Source organism: Theropithecus gelada, chromosome X, assembly GCF_003255815.1.
Source record: "Theropithecus gelada isolate Dixy chromosome X, Tgel_1.0, whole genome shotgun sequence".
NCBI classification, from domain to species: domain Eukaryota; kingdom Metazoa; phylum Chordata; class Mammalia; order Primates; family Cercopithecidae; genus Theropithecus; species Theropithecus gelada.
In genome coordinates, this window is record NC_037689.1 from 83,822,530 (window position 1) to 83,842,477 (window position 19,948).

General features: G+C 43.2%; 1 protein-coding gene across 1 annotated transcript; it reads right to left on the reverse strand.

Annotated features, from left to right (window-relative positions):
* Positions 1-7,138: 7,138 nt before the first annotated feature.
* AWAT1 (acyl-CoA wax alcohol acyltransferase 1) lies at positions 7,139-13,269 on the reverse strand. The gene is made up of 7 exons (XM_025373328.1): positions 13,159-13,269; positions 12,099-12,206; positions 11,786-11,856; positions 10,681-10,885; positions 9,558-9,729; positions 7,866-8,065; positions 7,139-7,664 (listed from the first exon to the last, which is right to left on the reverse strand). Exons 1-7 carry the CDS (start codon positions 13,232-13,234, stop codon positions 7,510-7,512), a joined length of 987 nt encoding a protein of 328 aa, XP_025229113.1. The 5' UTR covers positions 13,235-13,269; the 3' UTR covers positions 7,139-7,509.
* Between the last annotated feature and the right edge of the window lie 6,679 nt (positions 13,270-19,948).

The window sequence follows — 19,948 nt, forward strand, 5'->3', positions numbered from 1 at the left end:
CCCCACAAAATAGGCAAAAGATATAAACAGATACTTCAAAAAAGAACATATATTTATTAGTGGCCAAGCATGGTGAAAAATATGATCAACGTTATTAGTCATCAAAGAACTGAAAATTAAAACCACCAGGGGATATTATTACACGCTCTCCAGAACAGCTAAAACTAAAAGAACTGATAATGCCAAATGTTGGTGAGATGGTGAAACATCCAGAAATTTCCTACATTGTTGATGGGAGTGTAAAATGGTACAAACACTTTTGGAAAGAGTCTGTTAGTTTCTTATATAAGTAAACATACACCTATCCTATGACCCAGGAATTATATTTCTAGGTATTTACCCAAGACAAATATATGGCCATATAAAGATGTTTATAGTTGCTTCACTTTTTTTTTTTTTTTTTTTTTTTTGAGACAGTGTCTCACTCTGTCACCCAGGCTGGAGCACAGTGGCATGATCATGGCATACTGCAGCCTCAACCTCCCGGGGTCAATTGATCCTCCCACCTCAGCCTCTCGAGTGGCTGGGACTACTGGAGCTTGCCACCACACCTTGCTAATTTTTCTTCTGTAGAGATAAGGTCTCATTTTGTCGGCCAGGCTAATCTTGAACTTCTGGACTCAAGCAGCCCTCCCACCTTGCCTTTTGAAGTGCTGGGATTACAGGCATGAGACACTGCGACTGATGGCTTAAATAAAGTCCACCATAAAGAAGATTAGAGAGTCACTATTCATACCTTGATGTATATCCTTCCAGATCCTTTCTTATGCACAGATACAAGAGGCATTGTAAACTTACTTTGACCAAATGCTGAATGGCCAAGTTTTTTCCTTCCAATTTTTATTTTAGGTTAGGGGGTACACGTGCAGGTTTGTTACATGGGTAAATTATGTGTCACTGCGGTTTGGTGTACAGATTATTTCATCACCCAGGTAGTGAGCATAGTACCTAATAGGTAGTTTCTTGATCCTCACCCTCCTCCCCTCTAATCTCAAGTAGGCCCTGGTGTCCGTTGTTCCCTTCTCTGTGTCCATGTGTATTTAATGTTTAGCTCCCACTTATAAGTAAGAACACGCAGTAGTTGGTTTTCTGTTCCTGTGTTAATTCGCTTAGGATAATGGCTTCCAGCTCCATGCATGTTGCTGCAAAGGATATGATTTTATTCTTTTTAATGGCTGCATTATACTCAATGGTGTATACATACCACATTTTCTTTATCCAATCCACCATTGAAGGGCATCTAGGTCAATTTCATGTCTTTCCTATTATGAGTAGTGCTGTGATGAATAAACACGTGCATGCATCTTTTTGGTAGAATAATTTTTATTCCTGTGAGTATATACCCATTAGTGGGATTGCTGGGTAAAATGGTAGTCCTATTTTAAGTGCTTTGAGAAATCTCCAAACTGTTTTCCACAGTGGCTGAATGAATTTCCATTCCCACAGTGTGTAAGTGTTCCCTTTTATCTGCAACCTCGCCAGCATCTGTTATTTTTTGACTTTTTGATAGTAGCCTGAATGGCCAAGTTTTAAAGTCAATATTCAACTGAAGTTCAGGATGAAGTTGAATATCAATATCTATTTTAGCATGAATCCCTGGTATATAAGAATAAATCTGAAACTTTATTAAAAATAAATATTATTACCACTTAAAATTTTTGGTAGCAGTTTTTAAGAAATTTGACCTTACAGCGAAGGAACTATAATGTGTCAGCATTGTGAGCAGCATGAGTGTTCTTGCGCTCACTGTTTTGTACATTTTCCATGTTAAATAAATGTTTACTTTCAGATGAAGTCAATGGAAGAGCACAATTAGTGGCCTAAATGAGATTAGTTAATTAAAAATTAAATATAGTTCTTAGAAGTTATTTCTAGTGTTGTTAAGACTAGTACATCAAACAATTCTGTTAAGATTAGAATTGAGATATAATTTAATTTTTTTTTTTTTTGAGGCAAGGTCTCACTCTATCTCTCAGGCTGGAGTGCTGAGGCATGATCACAGCTCACTGCAGCCTCAAACTCAAGCCATCCTCCCACCTCAGCCTCCCAAGTAGCTGCGACCACAGGCGTGCACCACTATGTCGGGCTAATTTTTGTAGAGATAAGGTCTCATTATGTTGCCCTGGCTGGTCTCAAACTCCTGGGCTCAAGCAATCCTCCCATCTCAGCCTCTCAGAGTGTTGGGATTACAGGTGTGAGCCATTGCACCTGGCTGGAATATTACCTATGATATGAAAGTGATCTTCTTATGTCCCCTTTATACAGCATGGAGTATCTTATGTACTGACTATTTGTGTTCTCCACCCTATGATTCTTATGTTAATATCCTAACCCTCAAGTGTGGCAGTATTTGGAGATGGGACCTTTAAGGAAGTAACTGAGGTTAAATTAGATCATAAGGATGGGGCTCTTATCTGATAGGATTAGTGTCCTTACAGAAAGAGACACCAGAGAGCTCCCTCTCACTTTCTCACCAAGTGCATTCACCGAGGAAAGACCATATGAAGTCCTAAAAGCAAGAAGGGTGGCCATCTATGAGCCAGGAAAAGTGCCCTTACCAGGAACCAAACTTGCTGGCACCTTAATCTTGGACTTCCCAGCCTCCAGAACTGTGGGAAAATAAATTTTAGTTGTGTAAGCCATCCAGTCTGTGGTATTTTATCATAGCAGCCCAAGCCAAGTTGTACAGAGTACATTGGCCAAATTCAGTGACTCTGGCTAGGATTTATTACATCTACACACACACCCACACACACCCCTGGGTTTTATCGTGTATATGTTCTAATTAATTGGTTAACTCTCCTGTAACTTTTAAAGCTTTTCATGTAGGAATATAATTAATTTATTTTCTTATTAGTAAAAACATTTAAAAGTGATTAGTTTTTCTTTCAGTACCAATCTGTCAGAAACCCACACATTTTTAAAATAAATTATTTATTTTGGATTAATTTTACATTTACAGAAAAACTGCAAAGGTGATGCACAGAGTCCCCAAATACCTCTCGTTCAATTTCCCCTAATGTTAACATCTTATCATGGCACATTTTTCATAACTGAGACATTGACATTAGTACATTACTATTAATTAAACTCCAGACTTTATTCAAATTTCACCAGTTTTTCCACTAATATTGCTTTTTTCTGTTTCAGGATGCAATTCAGGATAGCACGTTGCATTTAATCATCATGTCTCCTTAGTCTCCTTTGATCTGTTAACAATACGTCTTTCCTCGTTTTCATGACTTAAATGATTTTGAAGTCCTAGTCAGGTATTTAGTGAAACATTCCTCAATTTGGGCCTCTTTGGTATTTTTGTCATAATTAGACTAGGTTCTTGGGACTGGAGAATAGCACAGAAGTGAAATACCCTTCTCATCACAAGATACCAACATGATTTATCACTTGTGACGTTGTAACCGCCCAAGGGGCTCACCTTGCCTGCTGCCTAGACAGAGCCAGTTCATCAAGAGAGGGGAACTGCAATAGAGAAAGAGTAATTCACACAGAGCTAGCTGTACGGGAGGTCAGACTTTTATTATTACTCAAATCAGTCTCCCTGAGCATTCAGGGAGCAGAGTTTTTTTTGTTTTGTTTTCGTTTTTGTTTTGAGATGGAGTCTCACTCTGTCACCCAGGCTGGAGTGCAGTGGCGCGATCTCACCTCACTGCAACCTCTGCCCCCCAGGTTCAAGTGATTCTCCTGCCTCAGCCTCCGGAGTAGCTGGGAATACAGGCTCCTGCCACCACGCCTAGCTAATTTGTGTATTTTTAGTAGAGATGGGGTTTCACCATATTTGCTAGGCTGATCTTGAACTCCTGACCTCGTGATTCACCCGCCTCAGCCTCCCAAAGTGCTGGAATTACAGGCATGAGCCACCACAGCTGGTCAGGGAGCAGAGTTTTTAAGGATAACTTGGTGGGTGGAGGGAAGCCAATGAGCCAGGAATGCTGATTGGTCAGAGATGAAATCATAGGGAGTCGGAGCTGTCTTCTTGCCCTGAGTCAGTTCCTAGGTGGGGGCCGCAAGATCAGATGAGCCAGTTTATTGATCTGGGTGGTGCCAGCTGATTCATCAAGTGCAGGGTCTGCAAAATATCTCAAGCACAGATCTTAGGAGCAGTTTAGGAGGGTCAGAATCTTGTAGCCTCCAGCTGCATGACTCCTAAACTGTAATTTCAAATCTTGTGGCTAATGTTAGTCCTACAAAGGCAATCTAGTCCCCAGGCAAGAAGGAGGTCTGCTTTGGGAAAGGGCTGTTACCATCTTTGTTTAAACTATAAACTAAGTTTCTCCCAAAGTTAGGTCAGCCTACGCCCAAGAATGAACAAGGACAGCTCGGAGGTTAGAAGCAAGATGGAGTCAGTTAAGTTAGATCTCTTTCATTGTCTCAGTCATAATTTTGCAAAGGCGGTTTCAATGTTAACCTTGATTGCTGGGTTAAGGTAGTGTTTGCCTGGTTTCTCTGCTGAAAAGTAGTATTAGGTTGGGGCAAAAGTGATTGCATTTTTGCCATTAAAAGGAATGTTTTTTCACTTCCCACACTCCATTCTTTGGAATAGAATTGCTAAATCTAGCCCACACTTGGGAGTGGGGAGGGGATTAAGTTCTACCTCCTGAGGGGACGTATCTACATATATTATTTGTAATTCTTCTGTAAAGATTTGTCCCTTTCCCACTATTTATTTGTTTACTCATTCATTTATATCAATATGGAATCATGTATATATAATTTATACTTCAGATTATAATTCAACACTATGTTACTTATGTTATTTGTCTTATTGCTCAAATTGTTTCAACTTTGGCCATTGAGAGCTTTTTCAGGTTGCTCCTATGTCCCCTTGACACACCACACCTGCCTCAGGTGTTTTCTGAGCACTTCTTTGCTTTCTGATGCTTGAAGATGCTCCAGGATGATCTGGTATTTGCATACATTTTTATGTGCGATATTTACATTTCATTTATTCCTTCCAACATATTCTATTATTGTCTCTAAATTTATTTTCTGAGCCAGTTGTCAGGAGAATATTTTTTATTCCAATTCAGCTGTGGACTCTAATTCTACCTTAATTACTTATTTCTAAGTTTGCTGTATTGTATCCTGTGATTATACTAGGTAGAATTTCTGCCTTTTACATCCTAGTTAAAAGTATTTTTATTTTCAAATACATAAATAATGGCTGTGAATGATTCATGTACACTTGTAAAGACAATGTAATTCCCTGTCCTGCTCACTAAGTCCTTATCATTTGAAAGCCTAGTCTACATTATTTATTGTATTATTCAGCTCTGTACTTTCCAGCCTTATCGCAAATCAATCCCTACCAACAAGGCTATAGAAGAATGAAGGAAGGAGTAACTCATTTGGTCTGGTGAAGGCTTCACTGGGAAGGTGAGATTTGATGTAGTCTTAAGAGATGAGCGCGATCGTGGCTCACTGCAACCTCTGCCTCCCAGGTTCAAGTGATTCTCCTGCCCCAGCCTACCGAGTAGCTGGGACTACAGGCATGCACCACCACACCCGGATAATTTTTGTAATTTTGATGGAGATGGGGTTTCACCATTTTGGCCAGGCTGGTCTCGAACTCCTGACCTCAGGTGATCCACTCGCCTCGGCCTCCCAGAATGCTGGGATTATGGGCATGAGCCACCGCGCCCCCACGGAATTATTTTTTTCTGTGCAATAGTCATTAACATCTAAGGAACATTATTGGTACCCAGAGTAAAATTTAGGATTTTTTGGTGGCGGTATTGTAGGAACAGTATAAGCAGGGAAATGACAAGTCAGATATAAGTTTTAGCAAGATTGCCCTGGAAATAGTATGATGGATGGGTTGATTAAAGAGGGCTTTTCTAGAGGGAGTGGAAATAGTATTGGAATGTTGAGGGCTTTGACTAGATTGTGACTGTAGAAGGGGAGAAGGGGACAGGTTGGATTAATATGAAGGTGGTAAAATTGATACAATTTGGTGATAAGTTATGAAGTTGGGAGAAGGACGATGACTCAACTGGTATTGGGTATGTTGAGAGGTTGAGGTGCTTGTTGGAGATTGGTAAATTGGATATATCGCGCTCTTTGCTTATGAGGAACATCTGGGTTAGAAATAGATATCTCAGACCTGAAACAGTAGAATGTGAGAGAAGAGGATGGGACTCTACCAAGACCCAATATTTAAAGGTTAAGCAAAGGGAAAGAAAAGCTAGTAGTCTAAATGGTCTTTTAACTTTTGGTCATTTGCTGTGTTTTTAAGTGTCTCTTGTTGGCTGCCTCGTGAAGGAAGAGACATCTGTGTTTTTATTTACTCTTTTAAGATTCTCAGAATACAACTTTAAGAAAAACTTTTATTTATTTATTTGTTATTTATTTATTTATTTATTTATTTATTTTGAGATAGAGTCTCACTCTGTCTCCCAGGCTGGAGTGTAGTGGTACCATCTCGGCTCACTGCAACCTCCGCCTCTTGGGTTTAAGCAATTCTACTGCCTCAGCCTCCCGAGTAGCTGGGACTACAGGCGTGTGCCACCATACCTGGCTAATTTTTGTATTTTTAGTAGAGATGGGGTCAGGCTGGTCTTTAACTCGTGACTTCAAGCAATCCACCTGCCTTGGCCTCCCAAAGTGCTGGGATTACAGGCGTGAGCCACTGCGCCCGGCAAGAAAAACTTTTAAACAGAATTTAGTAAGGCTTTAAAACATAGATATCAAGTGTATTCCCCACAGTAGGCTATGAGGATGGTTGCAAGTGCCCTGGGACTATGAAGTCAGAGGATCATTATGACAAGGTGACTTATGGGAAATGCCCGTGCCAACTAAAAAATGATCCTGAGTACCTTTTATCTATCCTAAAGGCATGCTTGTCAGTGGTGTGGGCATAAGATAAGCCTTTATATCTGGGGATGGCAGATGACCACACAAAAACTTGTACATACATGAGTATTTAAAGCAGTACTATTCATAATAGCTAAAAAGTGGAAATGACCCAAGTGTCCATCCAGTGGTGAATGGATAAACAAATGTAGTATACCTATACACACTGGAGTGTTGTCCAGCCATAAGAAGGAATGAAACACTAATACGTGCTACAGCATGGATAAACCTTGGAAACGTGATGCTAAGAAGCCAGCCACAAAAGACCACATATTGTATTATTCCATTTATATAAAATGTTCAGAATTGGCAAATCCACAGAGACAGAAAGTAGATAGTTGCCCAGGGGCTGGGGGAATACGCAGTGACTGCTAATGTGTCCCAGGGGACTCAAATGATGACCAGGCATCAGGCCCCAGCATGAGGGGCAGTAGGATGCCTTCCTTTGAGGAATGACTGTGTGCAGCTCTTCAGAAAGAACTCCTGTAAGGGCCCTGTGGCAAGAAGGCAAAGAAGGAATTCCTCATGTCCTCCCCTACCGCATATAACCTCCCTCATCTCCTGCCTCTCTTTGGTTAGTGGCAGGCGAGTCTCTTCTTCAAGGCAAGCACTTCTGTGCTCCTGGGCATGCAGTACCTTCATTCACAGGAAAAACAGCTTCTGGGTCTCTGAGCAGCCATAGTGGGTCTTATGCTGGTCAAACAGTTTGTGCAGAGCATCCATATAAAGTGCGTGGTATTTGTCCACCATCTCCTGGCTTGGGTTTTCAATTTGGGGCAGTGGCAGAGGCTCCCCAACTGCCAAGAGAGATGGGAAAAGAGAAAAGGAAAGTGTTAGAACCTCCTCTTCCTTTAACCTCCCTCTCCTACCTTTGGCCTGATTCTTGCATCCCAGATCAGCTCCCACCTTCCCCTCTGCTGCCGTCTTCTTTGGTGGGGCCAGGCTGAGGTTGAGGTTGAGAAACCTGAGGTGGCATTGGGGCTGAGAGTGGCACTCACCCACAGTGGCAATAGGCCTGGCATATGGCAGGAGCCCAGTGGAGCCTTGACAGAAGCTTTGTCCATAGAAGACACAAAAGTAAAAACCAAAGATACGGCGGAAGCAGCTCTGGAACTTGTACATCCTGCTGTCCTTATGGAACAGCACCTGATCATACACCTCAGTTTCCCCAAAAGTGAAGGTGGGGACCAGATGAGCCCTGTAGGAAAACTCCAATTTATTTTCTAAACACAGTCTAGGATGAGACCCATCCTGGAAGAACATTTGTTTGCTTGCCAGGCCCTCATCTATTTTGGTGAAATCCTGGTGACACAAAGCATTTTTTCTTGCACTAAACAGGGTTTTCCTATTTAATGTCTCTTGTCATGAAATTTTCAAGGCCAGTGAGAGTGCTGTCTCTGGGCCAGGATTACAAGGGCAAGATATAGCGGGGTTGGAGGAGGGGGTGGTCAGGGAAGCAAGAGAAGTTGAGCAGAGATCCCCGGAAAGACCCATATCATGAAAAGTTTCCAGAAGGTGTCAAGGAGGGGAATATCCAACTCTGTTTGTATTAGTAGAAAGCACAGAGAAGATGACAGTAATTTTGCACAGATGCCCATACTTTATGTGATATGCCCTTCACCCAAGGGGGCAATGCGTAAAGTGTTCTGTCCTTGGGTTATAGGATTAGAGCAGAGAAAAGTTGTTTCCCTTCCACAGACCATGAGAATCCACCCTGAACAGTGCCCTGGGTAGTCAGGCTCAAATTCCGTGAGGGAGAGAAGAGTAAATCTCTCTTACCCAAATCTTGGTGACTTGCTAATAACAATCTCTCAGCACTTTGACATATGTTACATGACTGGTTCCTCACAGCAAAGGCCGTGGAGGGCACAGTGGAGGATGCAGAAGTACAGGTTCAGAAAGGGATGGTCACTCAGGCAGTCAGTGAGTGGCAGGACCTGGACTAGAACCCAGGACTCCCAACTCAGAGCGCTCTTCCCTACATGATACTTCCAACTGGTGAACAGGCCCCTCAGGCAAGGTCCTTGGAAGAAATACTCCCCTCTTCTCTAAGTCTTTAATAGGACAATTGTCCCTGCGTCCAGAGAGCTGGCCTGCTGACCCAATGGGGCACTCTACAGCTCCAGCCCTGGGCCCCTAAATCACAGTGACTAACATTTATTGATCTCTTATAGTGTGCCGGGGACGTGGTAAGTGTTTTGTGGGGTACATTCATTTAAAGCCCACAATTACCCTATGGAGTAGGTACCGTTCTTAGCCACATCATTAAGATGAAAAACACCAAGGCTCAGAATGGTTAAGGAACCTGTCCCAGAGTGCACAGTCATGGAACCAGGATTTTAAATCAGGCTCCTGACTCCCAATCCTGCACACACACTCATTATACTGTACTGCCCCGTGCACTTACCGTTAGCAGACTGGTGTAGATATCAGTATTGATAGAGATAATGTGGGCGTCATCTATATGCCAGCGCAGCTTTGGCCCAAGCCCCTTGATATTGAACCTGGGTTTATGGTTTGACCTCTCAGAAACTAGTCGAGCTAGCTCAGAAGGACTGGATGACCCATCTTTCTTACTTGGTAGTATGTTCCTTGAGGGCAAAATTCACATCTGATTCATCCTGGCCTCACCTACAAGGTCATGCTGCTCAGGGAACACCATGCACTGCCCCTCTGGGGGGACCACCTACCCATGCTGGAGGGCTGTGCGCACGAACCCCTTGCGCTTCTGGAGAATGAGGGTGGTGGTGTTGGGCACACTTTGCAGGGCCTCACCCACACCTCCCACTACAATGCCCACGAGGTTGCCAGTGCTATGGCTCAGCAGATAGTCGATGGCTGGCTGGCTCACGGAGCACACACCTAAAGAGAATCAAGGAGCAAAATGATCAGGAGAGGAGAAAATTGCTAAGAGAGAACACTCTATTCTCTGCTCTTCACTGGCTTGTTCCCATAGTTCCTAGGAGGAGAGGAGCAATGAGATGGTACTAAAGAGTGTGAAGAAGAAAGGTTGTTGACAAACAGAATAGCTCATGTTGAGGCAATATCTTCATTTTGCAGGAGGCACTGAGTCAAAACTGGTAGGAAGGTTTTCAGTGGGATAACCAGAAGGACTTTCTGAATCCCATGTATAATGGTACCCTTTTTTTTTCCATTAAGAGAAACAGCTATTATTTATTGAGCATATACTCTGTGGCAGGCATTGTGTCAAGTTCTTTTTTTTTTTTTTTTTTTAAAGACAGAGTTTTCCTCTGTCACCCAGGCTGGAGTGCAGTGGTGTGATCTCGGCTCACTGCAACCTCTGCCTCCTAGGTTCAAACGATTCTCCTGCCTCAGCCTCCTGAGTAGGTGGGATTACAGGTGCCCACCACCATGCCTGGCTAATTTTTGTATTTTTAGTAGAGATGGGGTTTCCCCATGTTGGCTAGGCTGGTCTTGAACTCCTGACCTCAGGTGATCCACCCACCTCAGCCTCCCAAAGTGCTGGGATTACAGGCGTGAGTCACTGCGCCTGGCCAGTGTTGAATTCTTTACTTGCATCATCTCCCTTAGTCATCATCCCACAACTGAGGTCAGACTGTTTTCATCTGCACCACTTTATGGATGAGGAAACTGAGGATAGTTTGCTCAAGACCATGTAAGTGGCAGAGCTAGGTTCAATCCCAGGCAGCTTAGCTCTAGAACATATGCTTTTGACTAGTATGCTACAGTGACATGGGGGCGGGGGGTGGGGAGGAGGGGATGGGATTTAAAAGGGTGCATTTCCAAGCAGAAACATGGACCAGAAGCTCCAGTAAGTATGGTCAGAAGCACCTTTGGCCATGAGGTACTCCCTAACAAAGGGGATCTTGAAGAACCAGGACAGCGTGGCCAAGTGAGGAGTGATGCCTGGGAAAGTCTTCGAGAAGCCTGTGGCCTCAGTGCAGAAGTTGCAGAAGGCACCAAAGGTCAGGAGGCCGTGGGGGTGAACCCCCATGAGGTAGTTGTGCTCAGGTGACAGGTCCTTTGTCTTCAGGATCTGCAGCCGTGGAGAGAAATGCCAGAGGTGGTGGAATGAGATTACATGGCAGACACAAGGGTGGTGACACTTCAGGGATCAGGGCGCTCTCTAAAGCAGAGCTTTCCGACAGATTTTCTGAATGGGTTTCAGGAGGGCTGAGATATTGGTCTCTGAGGCCATTGGACAACAATCTGGGACAGCTAGAACTGCCAGATCTCCTGCCTGCGGCTAGAAGTAGCCTCAGCCATCTGAGGCTTGCTTTGTGCAAGTTATCATTGTCTATGAACACTTTTGTGAAGAAGATCAGGAAGCTTGGCTCTAAAAGTCAGGGCAGTGTTTGTTGTATACTCCAAAGAGTGCCCTGAGGGTCAGCATAGCAGTACATTTCTGGAACCTCTTCCTGGCATTGTTTCCCGCCAATCCCCTTCCAGTGCCTATCTAAGTAACTTGTATTGAACTTGGAAAATCCTGCTTAGATATCACCATGTCTGTGAAGCCTTTCCTTATCCCCCATCTGAACTACTTCTGCACCTTGTGCCAAACAAATAATATACTTTATACTAATGTCCTCCTCATTAGATGTGAGCTCCTTGATGGCAGAGAATTGCATCCTACTCATTTCCCTGTGCTCCTAACATGTGGTTCAGAGTAGATTTTCAATCCATGCTTATTAAACTGATCTGAACGGTGCTTGCCTTCCGTCTGTGTCAGCTGGCAGGTGATGCCAAGGGTGTACAAAGTTTCCTAGCAGAGTATAGAGTGCTCAGTAGAAATGTTGAATCTTGAAGTATATTTAGCATAGACTGAGACTTCCCTGGGATACTTATCTTCCTTATGGACAACTCTAGTCATGTGGCATAAATGACTTTTGCCTCAGAGTTTTGGGAACTCTGGGGACACTGGGGAAGAGATACTTACCGTAATGGGGAAATAGTCCCTGATGTGGGTCCAGACACACCAGTTCCTTACCCAGGCTGAACGCCTGCCACCTGAGACAAAAGCAGTAGGGGATGATGTCAGTGTGTGCCACCCCATACATTCCACGGGCTCAGGGATTCCCTGGCATGGCTCTGCTAGAGAGGTGGGAAAGGAGGAGACCCTAGGATGGTCCTGTTTGGCCCAGCTCCTGTGGCTCTGAGAACTTGGATGAGGAGCCTGTGGTATGGCAAGTGGGACTCCCTGGCTGCAGGTTCTGATGGAACATTCTTCTTTCTAGGTCTGTGAGTCTTACCTCGCTCTGGGGTCTTCCAGTCCAGGAACAACCAGGCAAGGTAAAGCGCTGGTAGCGGCCACAAGGATGTAAACAGCAAGTAGATGAACAGTGGCTGCAAGATCCAAACTGATGAGGGACCAGGTTAGACCAAATTTGTGCTGCCAGCAGAACTTGACTATGCCCAGTCCCATCACCAGCCCTCCACATTACCTAAGCCTCTGGTCCTGGCCTCAACACAGTCCAGGTCCTGTTCATCATCGTCCATGTCTACTTCTACTTGTCCTTCAAACATTTCCTCTATCATCTACCATACACAAGCCTTATTTCTCTGCCTACCTGTCATCCCTGTCCACCTGCTTCCCTGTACAGCCACTATCTCTGTACTCCTGCTCTCTACTTCCTACCAGTTTCTTTCCCCTCCTACCCCCATTTGGTAACCATCTTTTTCCTCTTGTCTCCTGTCTCCCTCCCTATCCATCATCCCTCATTAAGCCACTAGCCCACTCTCCCTCACCCCTATGCTATCCATATCTTCTTACACACTGCCCACTCAGCATCTGCATCCTTCTACTATTTCCTATCCACGATGCTTGTCCTTTTGCTCATTCACCATTCTTTCCATGGACACTGTCTTCCCCCATGCTACCACCACCCCACTCCCAGAATAGACAACTCTATGGTTCAAACCCAGGCTATACTTCTTTAAGTCTGGGATGCTAATGTTTCCTCTGTCCTATTCCCCATGATCATAAGGGAGCATTCCCTGGGCCTCACTTTTCCTCTCCAGATAGTAAGGATTAGGAAGTGGCTGAAATTAACTAGATCTACTCATATCCATCATGACCCTGTTCCATCCCCCGCCCCTCCCCCTACATATTCTCACTGTCTCCTGGGGCTCTATCTCATTCTTCTCCAGGGCACTCATGGAACTCGAGACTCCTTGGTTTTACCCTCTAGTACAATCTTAGATGATGGAAAGGCTCGAGATGAGACTTCACATGGCCCTGAAAGTCACCCTAGATCTGGCCCTGGCTTCTGACTCTGGCTTCTTGCTATGCACTCTTGGGTCAATACTCACAGATGGCAAGGTAGCTCAAAGGCCACTGCAGAAGCATCAGACTCTGGAAGTGACTAGGCTGCTTGGAATGAGGCATGATTCTTGGGAGCCTGAGGGAGGCAGAGATCTCAGAACAGTGTTCCAACCAAAGGTGCTACCAGCCTCTGGAAGTTCACTTAATCGTGAATGCATATGACTATGAGGAGCTTGTACCTGCCCTCTTCCCTCTTGTCCTTCCCTGTCCCCCACCCACTGCAGGGGCAGGTTCTGAAGTACAAGGACTGCCCCGTCAGGTCTGGTCCAGCCCATTTGCCCTTTGACTGTCTTTCCTAGGATTATTAGCACATCAAGATGGAGAAAGGTGAGAATGACTGCCATGTAGTCGGAGTGACACAGGGACCTAGAGAAGGTGAAACCCCCTCACAGGCTACTCAGAAACTGTAGGGATTGTGACCTTAGGGAGATGACTGCTGAGAAGGGAGTTCTGGGGATTTGTGGTGTGGGGAGCACCTGGGATTTGGCCTTTGTTGCCCTGAAGCAGGCTGCTTTGGGGCTGCTCCACTTTTAACTTTTATTATAAAAATTTTCAAACACACAAAAAGCGAGAAGATGCAACAAATTTTTATCTTCATGTTCATCTTCAACAACTATTAATATTTTTCCATACTTGTTTCATTTATCTCCCCACCTTTTTTTTCCTTGGAGTAATTTAAAGCAATTCTAAGATAGCATGTCATTTCACCCCTAAATGCATCACTGTGCATCTACAAAAAATACAGATGTTTTCTTTCATATCACCCTTAACAAATTTAATAATTCCTTAATAATATCTAATATCCAGTCCATATTCAAATATCTTTCTATATAGTTGGCCAATTTGAATCACATCCAAACAAGGTCCACTGGTTATATTTGGATGTTACATGCCTTATGTCTCAGTCTCTTGCTCTTTGTTTGTCATGATAAAATAGAACCCAGATACAGAAAGCCACTTAAAACAAATGTATTGGTTAATGAATTATTGTAAGACAAACACCTTGTAACCACCACTTGGTGAAGAAGATGAACTTTTCTATCCACCCCAGGATGCTCTCCATGTGCCCCATTCCAGCCACAACCCACCACTTCCTCCTCCCAAAGTAACCATCATCTTGACATTCAGAGTCATCTTTTCCTTGCATTTCTATGGTTTTCTTACCTAATTGTACTTCCCTAATGACTATGGTTTAGTCTTCCCCATTTTAAATATTGATTTGTCCTTGAAATTTTCTCTCTCTTTTTAATTTTATTTTATTTTGTTTTATTTTTTTGAGGCAGGATCTCACTCTGTCACCCAGGCTGGAGTTTAGTGGTGCAAACACAGCTCACTGCAGCCTCAATCTCTGAGGCTTAAGTGATCCTCCAGCCTCAGCCTCCTGAGTAGTTGGGACTACAGGTATGCACTATCATGCCTGGCTAATTTTTTATTTTTTGTAGAGATGGGGTGTCACCATGCTGCCCAGGCTGGTCTTGAACTCCTGAGCTCAAGAAATCCTACCACCTCAGCCTCCCAAAGTGCTGGGATTACCAGCATGAGCCACCACACCTGGCCATTTTTACTTTTTATTTTGGAATAGTTTTAGATTTATGAGAGAGTTGCAAAGATAGTATAGAGAGTTCTCTACACCCTTCGTGTAGCTTCCCCTTTATATTAACATCTTATTAACAATGGCATATTTATCACAACTAAGAAACCAATATTGGTGCATTTATATTTACTAAACACCAAGTTTTATTTGTACTGTATCAGTTTTTTCCACAAATGTCCATTTTCTGTCCCAGGATCCCATTGGAATCTCACATTGCATTTAATCATCATCTCTCCTTTGTCTCCTCCAATCTGTGACAGTGTCTCTGTTTTTATTTTATTTTATTTTATTTTTTTAACCACATACTCAGATTGGGTTAGTTTCTCGGTCTTTCCTCGACTTCCATGACTTTGGTGCTTTTGAAGAGTTTAAGTCGGTTCCCCCTCCACCCCTTTCCTTTCCTTATGCTTTAGCTGTTGAAGAGCTCACAGGATTTGACCTGTAGAATTTCCCACAGTTTGGATTTTGCTTATCTCATACTTACAGTGCTTCAGCATGTTCCTCTGTATTTCTTGCAGATTGATAGCTGGATTCAAAGACTATAGTGATTCAGATTTGATCCCTTTGTCAAGATCTTATTTTTCTTTTAATATAGAACAATCTCCCTTCCTCCCCTCCTTTTTTTCCATTGCCACTGACTTAGTGAAGACTGTTTTTCTCTGGAGTAAGCCAGTCTTCCAAGCTTCCACGAGCAGGGGTGGGGTGTGGAGCGTGATTCCTAGGTGAGTCTCAAATACAGGCCAAAGTGGGACGGGGGAAGCAAAGCCCTCACTTCTCTCTTTGACTCTTGTAACTTTATGCCCATTAAAGCAAATGTGGTTGTGTGTGTATGTGGTTTTTGGTTTTGTTTTTTGCTTTTTCCACCTGAAGATTGCATGCCTCTAAAGAGACTGGGACCATATCTTATTTGTCAGTATATCTGCTCTTAATGCCTGAAAGCCCTAGGGCCTTGGTGTTAAGAGAAGGATCAGTAAGTGAGGATCTTAGTTTGGGGTCTATGGTTGGATGATTTCTCACATGTAATGAGATCACTAGAGTCCTATGGGGGCATATGTCCTGGGGACTTGAGTGGGGGATGAGAGGCCATACAGAGACAGAAGACAAGGAACACATTACAAAAGGGGAGAAGAAAGAATGAGAGAAAGGAAGGAAGGCAGGTGCTCACCTTTGAGGCACTTTGGCAAAAGAAAAAATTCTGCCTACTTTGCCCTCCCACTCTAGGTCTTCCTGTTTACTGGAAACCAGCCTGGCCCTAGAGCAAATGTTAGCACTCAGGTCTCACGGCACCACTGCTCTACTGATGTGCTGACATTCCGTGATTGAGGATGGAGACTCGCCCCTGACAATATGGGGAGATTAGCACTCTGTCTTTCCGGAATAGAATATCCTGGGCCTACACCAACTCCCTCTCCATGCTCTCTCATCCTTGTAAATTGTCTTCTCCAGGAAGCAAGCCTCCTGGGTTAACTTTTAATAATGTGTGAATTCTCAGTTTTTCTCCTGTATTTCCTCCTGCCTCCCCTAGAAAAAAAAGGAAGTAAATTGTTGAGAAGACACTTGAGCTAAGAGAGTTGATCTGTATATATATTTTTCTTTTTAGCACTAGATCCCAACCATCGCCTAAGTATTTTAACGTTTACAATGCCATGGCTCTCCACATGATAATATGTAACAAACTAAAGCCACTGTGTATATTACATAATGACAGTATTTATATGCATTTGAAAGAAAAGTGTGCTGCAAGCATATTATTTATTCATTCTAAACAAGGCTTGGGTCAGGTAGAGGTTTCTGGGATCCTTGTGTAATTAAGTTGCTCTTCCACTCCTCAGAGGTTTGCACCTCCAGGTTGGAAACAATGGCTTGCTTGCTTTTTTCCCAAAATGGAAATTTATTTCCTTTTATTTCTGATTATGAAAATAATCCATGTAAATCATAAAATTTTCAGAGCCCTCAGAAAAGTATAAAGGGAACAAAAGTAATTCATAATCTCACTATCCAGAAATGACCACTGTTAACTGTTAACATCCTGGTATCTATCTTTCTTGACTTTTTGTCTATATAAGTATAAGCATAGGTATAGTGTCACTGTTAAGAGTTCGGGTTCTTGAGTCCAACATATCTAAGTCTATATCTCAGCTCTGCCACTTAAGTGAACTATGGCAGATGATTTAATTTCTTAGTGCCTCCGTTTCCTCATAAGTAAAACAATAATTATAATACCCACATCACAGGGTTGTCATGTAGTTAGAATAATTCATGTGAAGCACTTTGATCAGCACCTTGCTCATATATATGATCATATTAAAAACTCGATACATGTTAGTTATTATATATATTAACCAAAATGGGATTATATTCTATGTCCCATTTTGTAACCTGCTTTTTCACCCAAAAGTATATCGTGGACATTTTTCATGTCAATCTTCTTCTATAACATCGTACATAGCATTTCATTGTATGGGTATGCTGTAATTCATTTAACCAATCTCCTATTATCGAGGAAGCACTTATTTTTAGACCTGTCTCTTCCACACTCTGGTCAGATCTTTAGCTTTTTAATGGTAGGTGAAAGGTCACTGATCAGAAACCCTCCCTTACTTGGAGCCTTCTCAGTGGCACTGCTATGTCCTCTCCCCCAGCACTTTCTAGGAGTTAGTGTGGTACAGAAAGTGAAATGCATTTTTTTTTTTTTTTTTTGAGACGGAGTCTCACTCTTGTTGCCCAGGCTGGAGTGCAATAGCATGATCTTGGCTCACTGCAACCTCTGCCTCCCAGGTTCAAGCGATTCTCCTGACTCAGCCTCCTGAGTAGCTGGGATCATGGGTGTGTGCCACCACACCCAGCTAATTTTTGTATTTTTAGTAGAGATGGGGTTTCACCATGTTGACCAGGCTGGTCTCGAACTCCTGACCTCAACAGATCTACCAGCCTTGACCTCCCAAAGTGCTGGGATTACAGGTGTGAGCCACCGTGCCCGGCCTGTGAAATGCATTCTAAAGCTTCCATCAACCTGGGTATGTTCCGGGGATCAGGCAGCCAGGTCAGCAGAATCAGCCTCTCTCTCCAAGGAGATGACCATGTCTGAACAAAGGGCTTGATTTTCTTCTCCAAACAACTCAGGAGGCAAGCGCTGTGGTCTGCAAGTGTCCCCCAAAGTTCGTGTGTTAGAAACTTAATTCCAAATACAATGCTGTTAAGAGGTGGACCTTTAAGGGATAATTAATGTCAGTATCACAGGAAGGGGCTAGTTATCATGGGAGTGGGTTCATTATCACAAGAGGGAATTCGTTATAAAAGCGAGTTTGGTGCTTTCTCGCTCTCGCTCTTCCTCTTCTGCCTTCTACCATGGGATGACGCAGTAAGAAGACCCTCACTAGACGCAGGCCCCTTAAGTTTGAACTTCTCAGACCCCAGAACTAGAAGAAATAAATTTATTTTCTTTGTAAATTACCCAGTCTGTAGTATTCTGTTATGGCAACACAAGATTGTCTAAGATAGCGCGTTTCATGAAGGCCCCCAGTATCCTACTAGACCTGGCAGGGCTGTTGTTTGGATTCACCTCAGTTAAACTGAGGAAATGTTTAAATGCAAGCTAAGTCCAGGGCTGAGGTGACGCCTGGAAAAATGGGATTTGTAAGTCCCATCACTGAGGTCAGCCTGTACCCAGGATAAACTAGATAAGAAATCTGTGTTTCATCAGTGTCTTGGTTTCTAGGCTTTTCTAGTTTTGTTTTCCTTTTGAGAAACATTCAGTCAGCTCACCTGAACTAATGATTAGTGTTTTACAACTTCCTAGGCCAGAGTGTCTGGGGCATCCAGGGATTTTCTTGGTATCTGGGTGGTCCTGGCCACCTTGCCTGAATTACATATTTTTTAAAAAAGTAATAGCTAAAAGAAAACCTGGGAATGTGGAGAACTGGTTGTTAGTAAGGACATGATCCTTTCCTTTTGTTTTTGTTTTCTTGATATGACATCAAGAAATTGTAGTAATAATAATCCTTGACTGATGACATACTTTCATTGTTTTATGAATGTCCTTCTTTTCTATCTATCCTATCTGTCCTTCTTTTCTATCTATGTATCCATGTATCTGTGTATCTGTCTATCTATCTATCTATCTATCTATCTATCTACCTACCTACCTACCTACCTATCTATCTTTGTTGATTCAGGTTTTTCCAGTTGGAATTTCTCTCTGGAGCACTACACATGAAAAGTACTGTCTTGCCCCTGGATCACAACTTAGCAGCTAGTTATCTGGCCTTGGCCTTCGCTTTCTACTCTGAGAGCTGAAGGCATCTTCTTGATGCTACAGCTTTGGTAATAGAATTCTTCTTTCCCTTATCTTCAGTCCTTGGCCTGTAAGCATTCATCAGAGCAGATTCAAACTCTCAAGTGATTTCTGTCACAATAGGATGTGGGCAGCAAATAGCTAAAATAGGTCACAGAGGATGAAGAGGTGTCAACATTCTCCCAAGCCAATGTTTGGTCATATGAGGATCCAGGTATCAAGACGCAACTTGATGTTCTAAGATCTGGAAGGTCAGCAAGTGGGGAGGTCAAGGCAAAAATAAGCCAAGAGGGAAGGCCATTCCAAAAGGTGGCAAAGCCAGTGGAAACCACCCAGGCCTAGTCCTAGGTCAAAGGTTAGTGGATATCGAAAGGGCAAGTGATCTTGGTCTCTCTGTCTGGGTGATTAGAACAATCAGACAGGAGACTTGCCATTTTCGCACCTGCTTTGACATTGTGGGCCAGGGTGTCATGCAGTGTCACTGGCTAACCTCAGCTTATACCCAAGTTACCCTACCTGCCTCTGGCTTTCTTCCTTTTCCTTTTAAACATGTTTTGGTGCAAAACAATTGGATGAATTCATGCTGTAGGGGGTGTGTGTGTGTGTGTGTGTGTGTGTGTGTGTGTGTATTTGTAAATAGCCAAGGTAGGGGCAGCAAAGATCAAGGATTTATTTAATGCAGTGTGATAGCTGCAGGAGCAAACAATTGGATGAATTCGTGCTGTAGGGTGTGTGTGTGTGTGTGTGTGTGTGTGTGTGTGTGTGTGTAAGTAGCCAAGGTAGGGGCAGCAAAGATTGAGGATTTATTTAATGCAGTGTGATAGCTGCAGGAGTGAAAACCATGGTGTGCAAAGACAGAATCTGTCATATCACAGAATGTGCCTAGGCA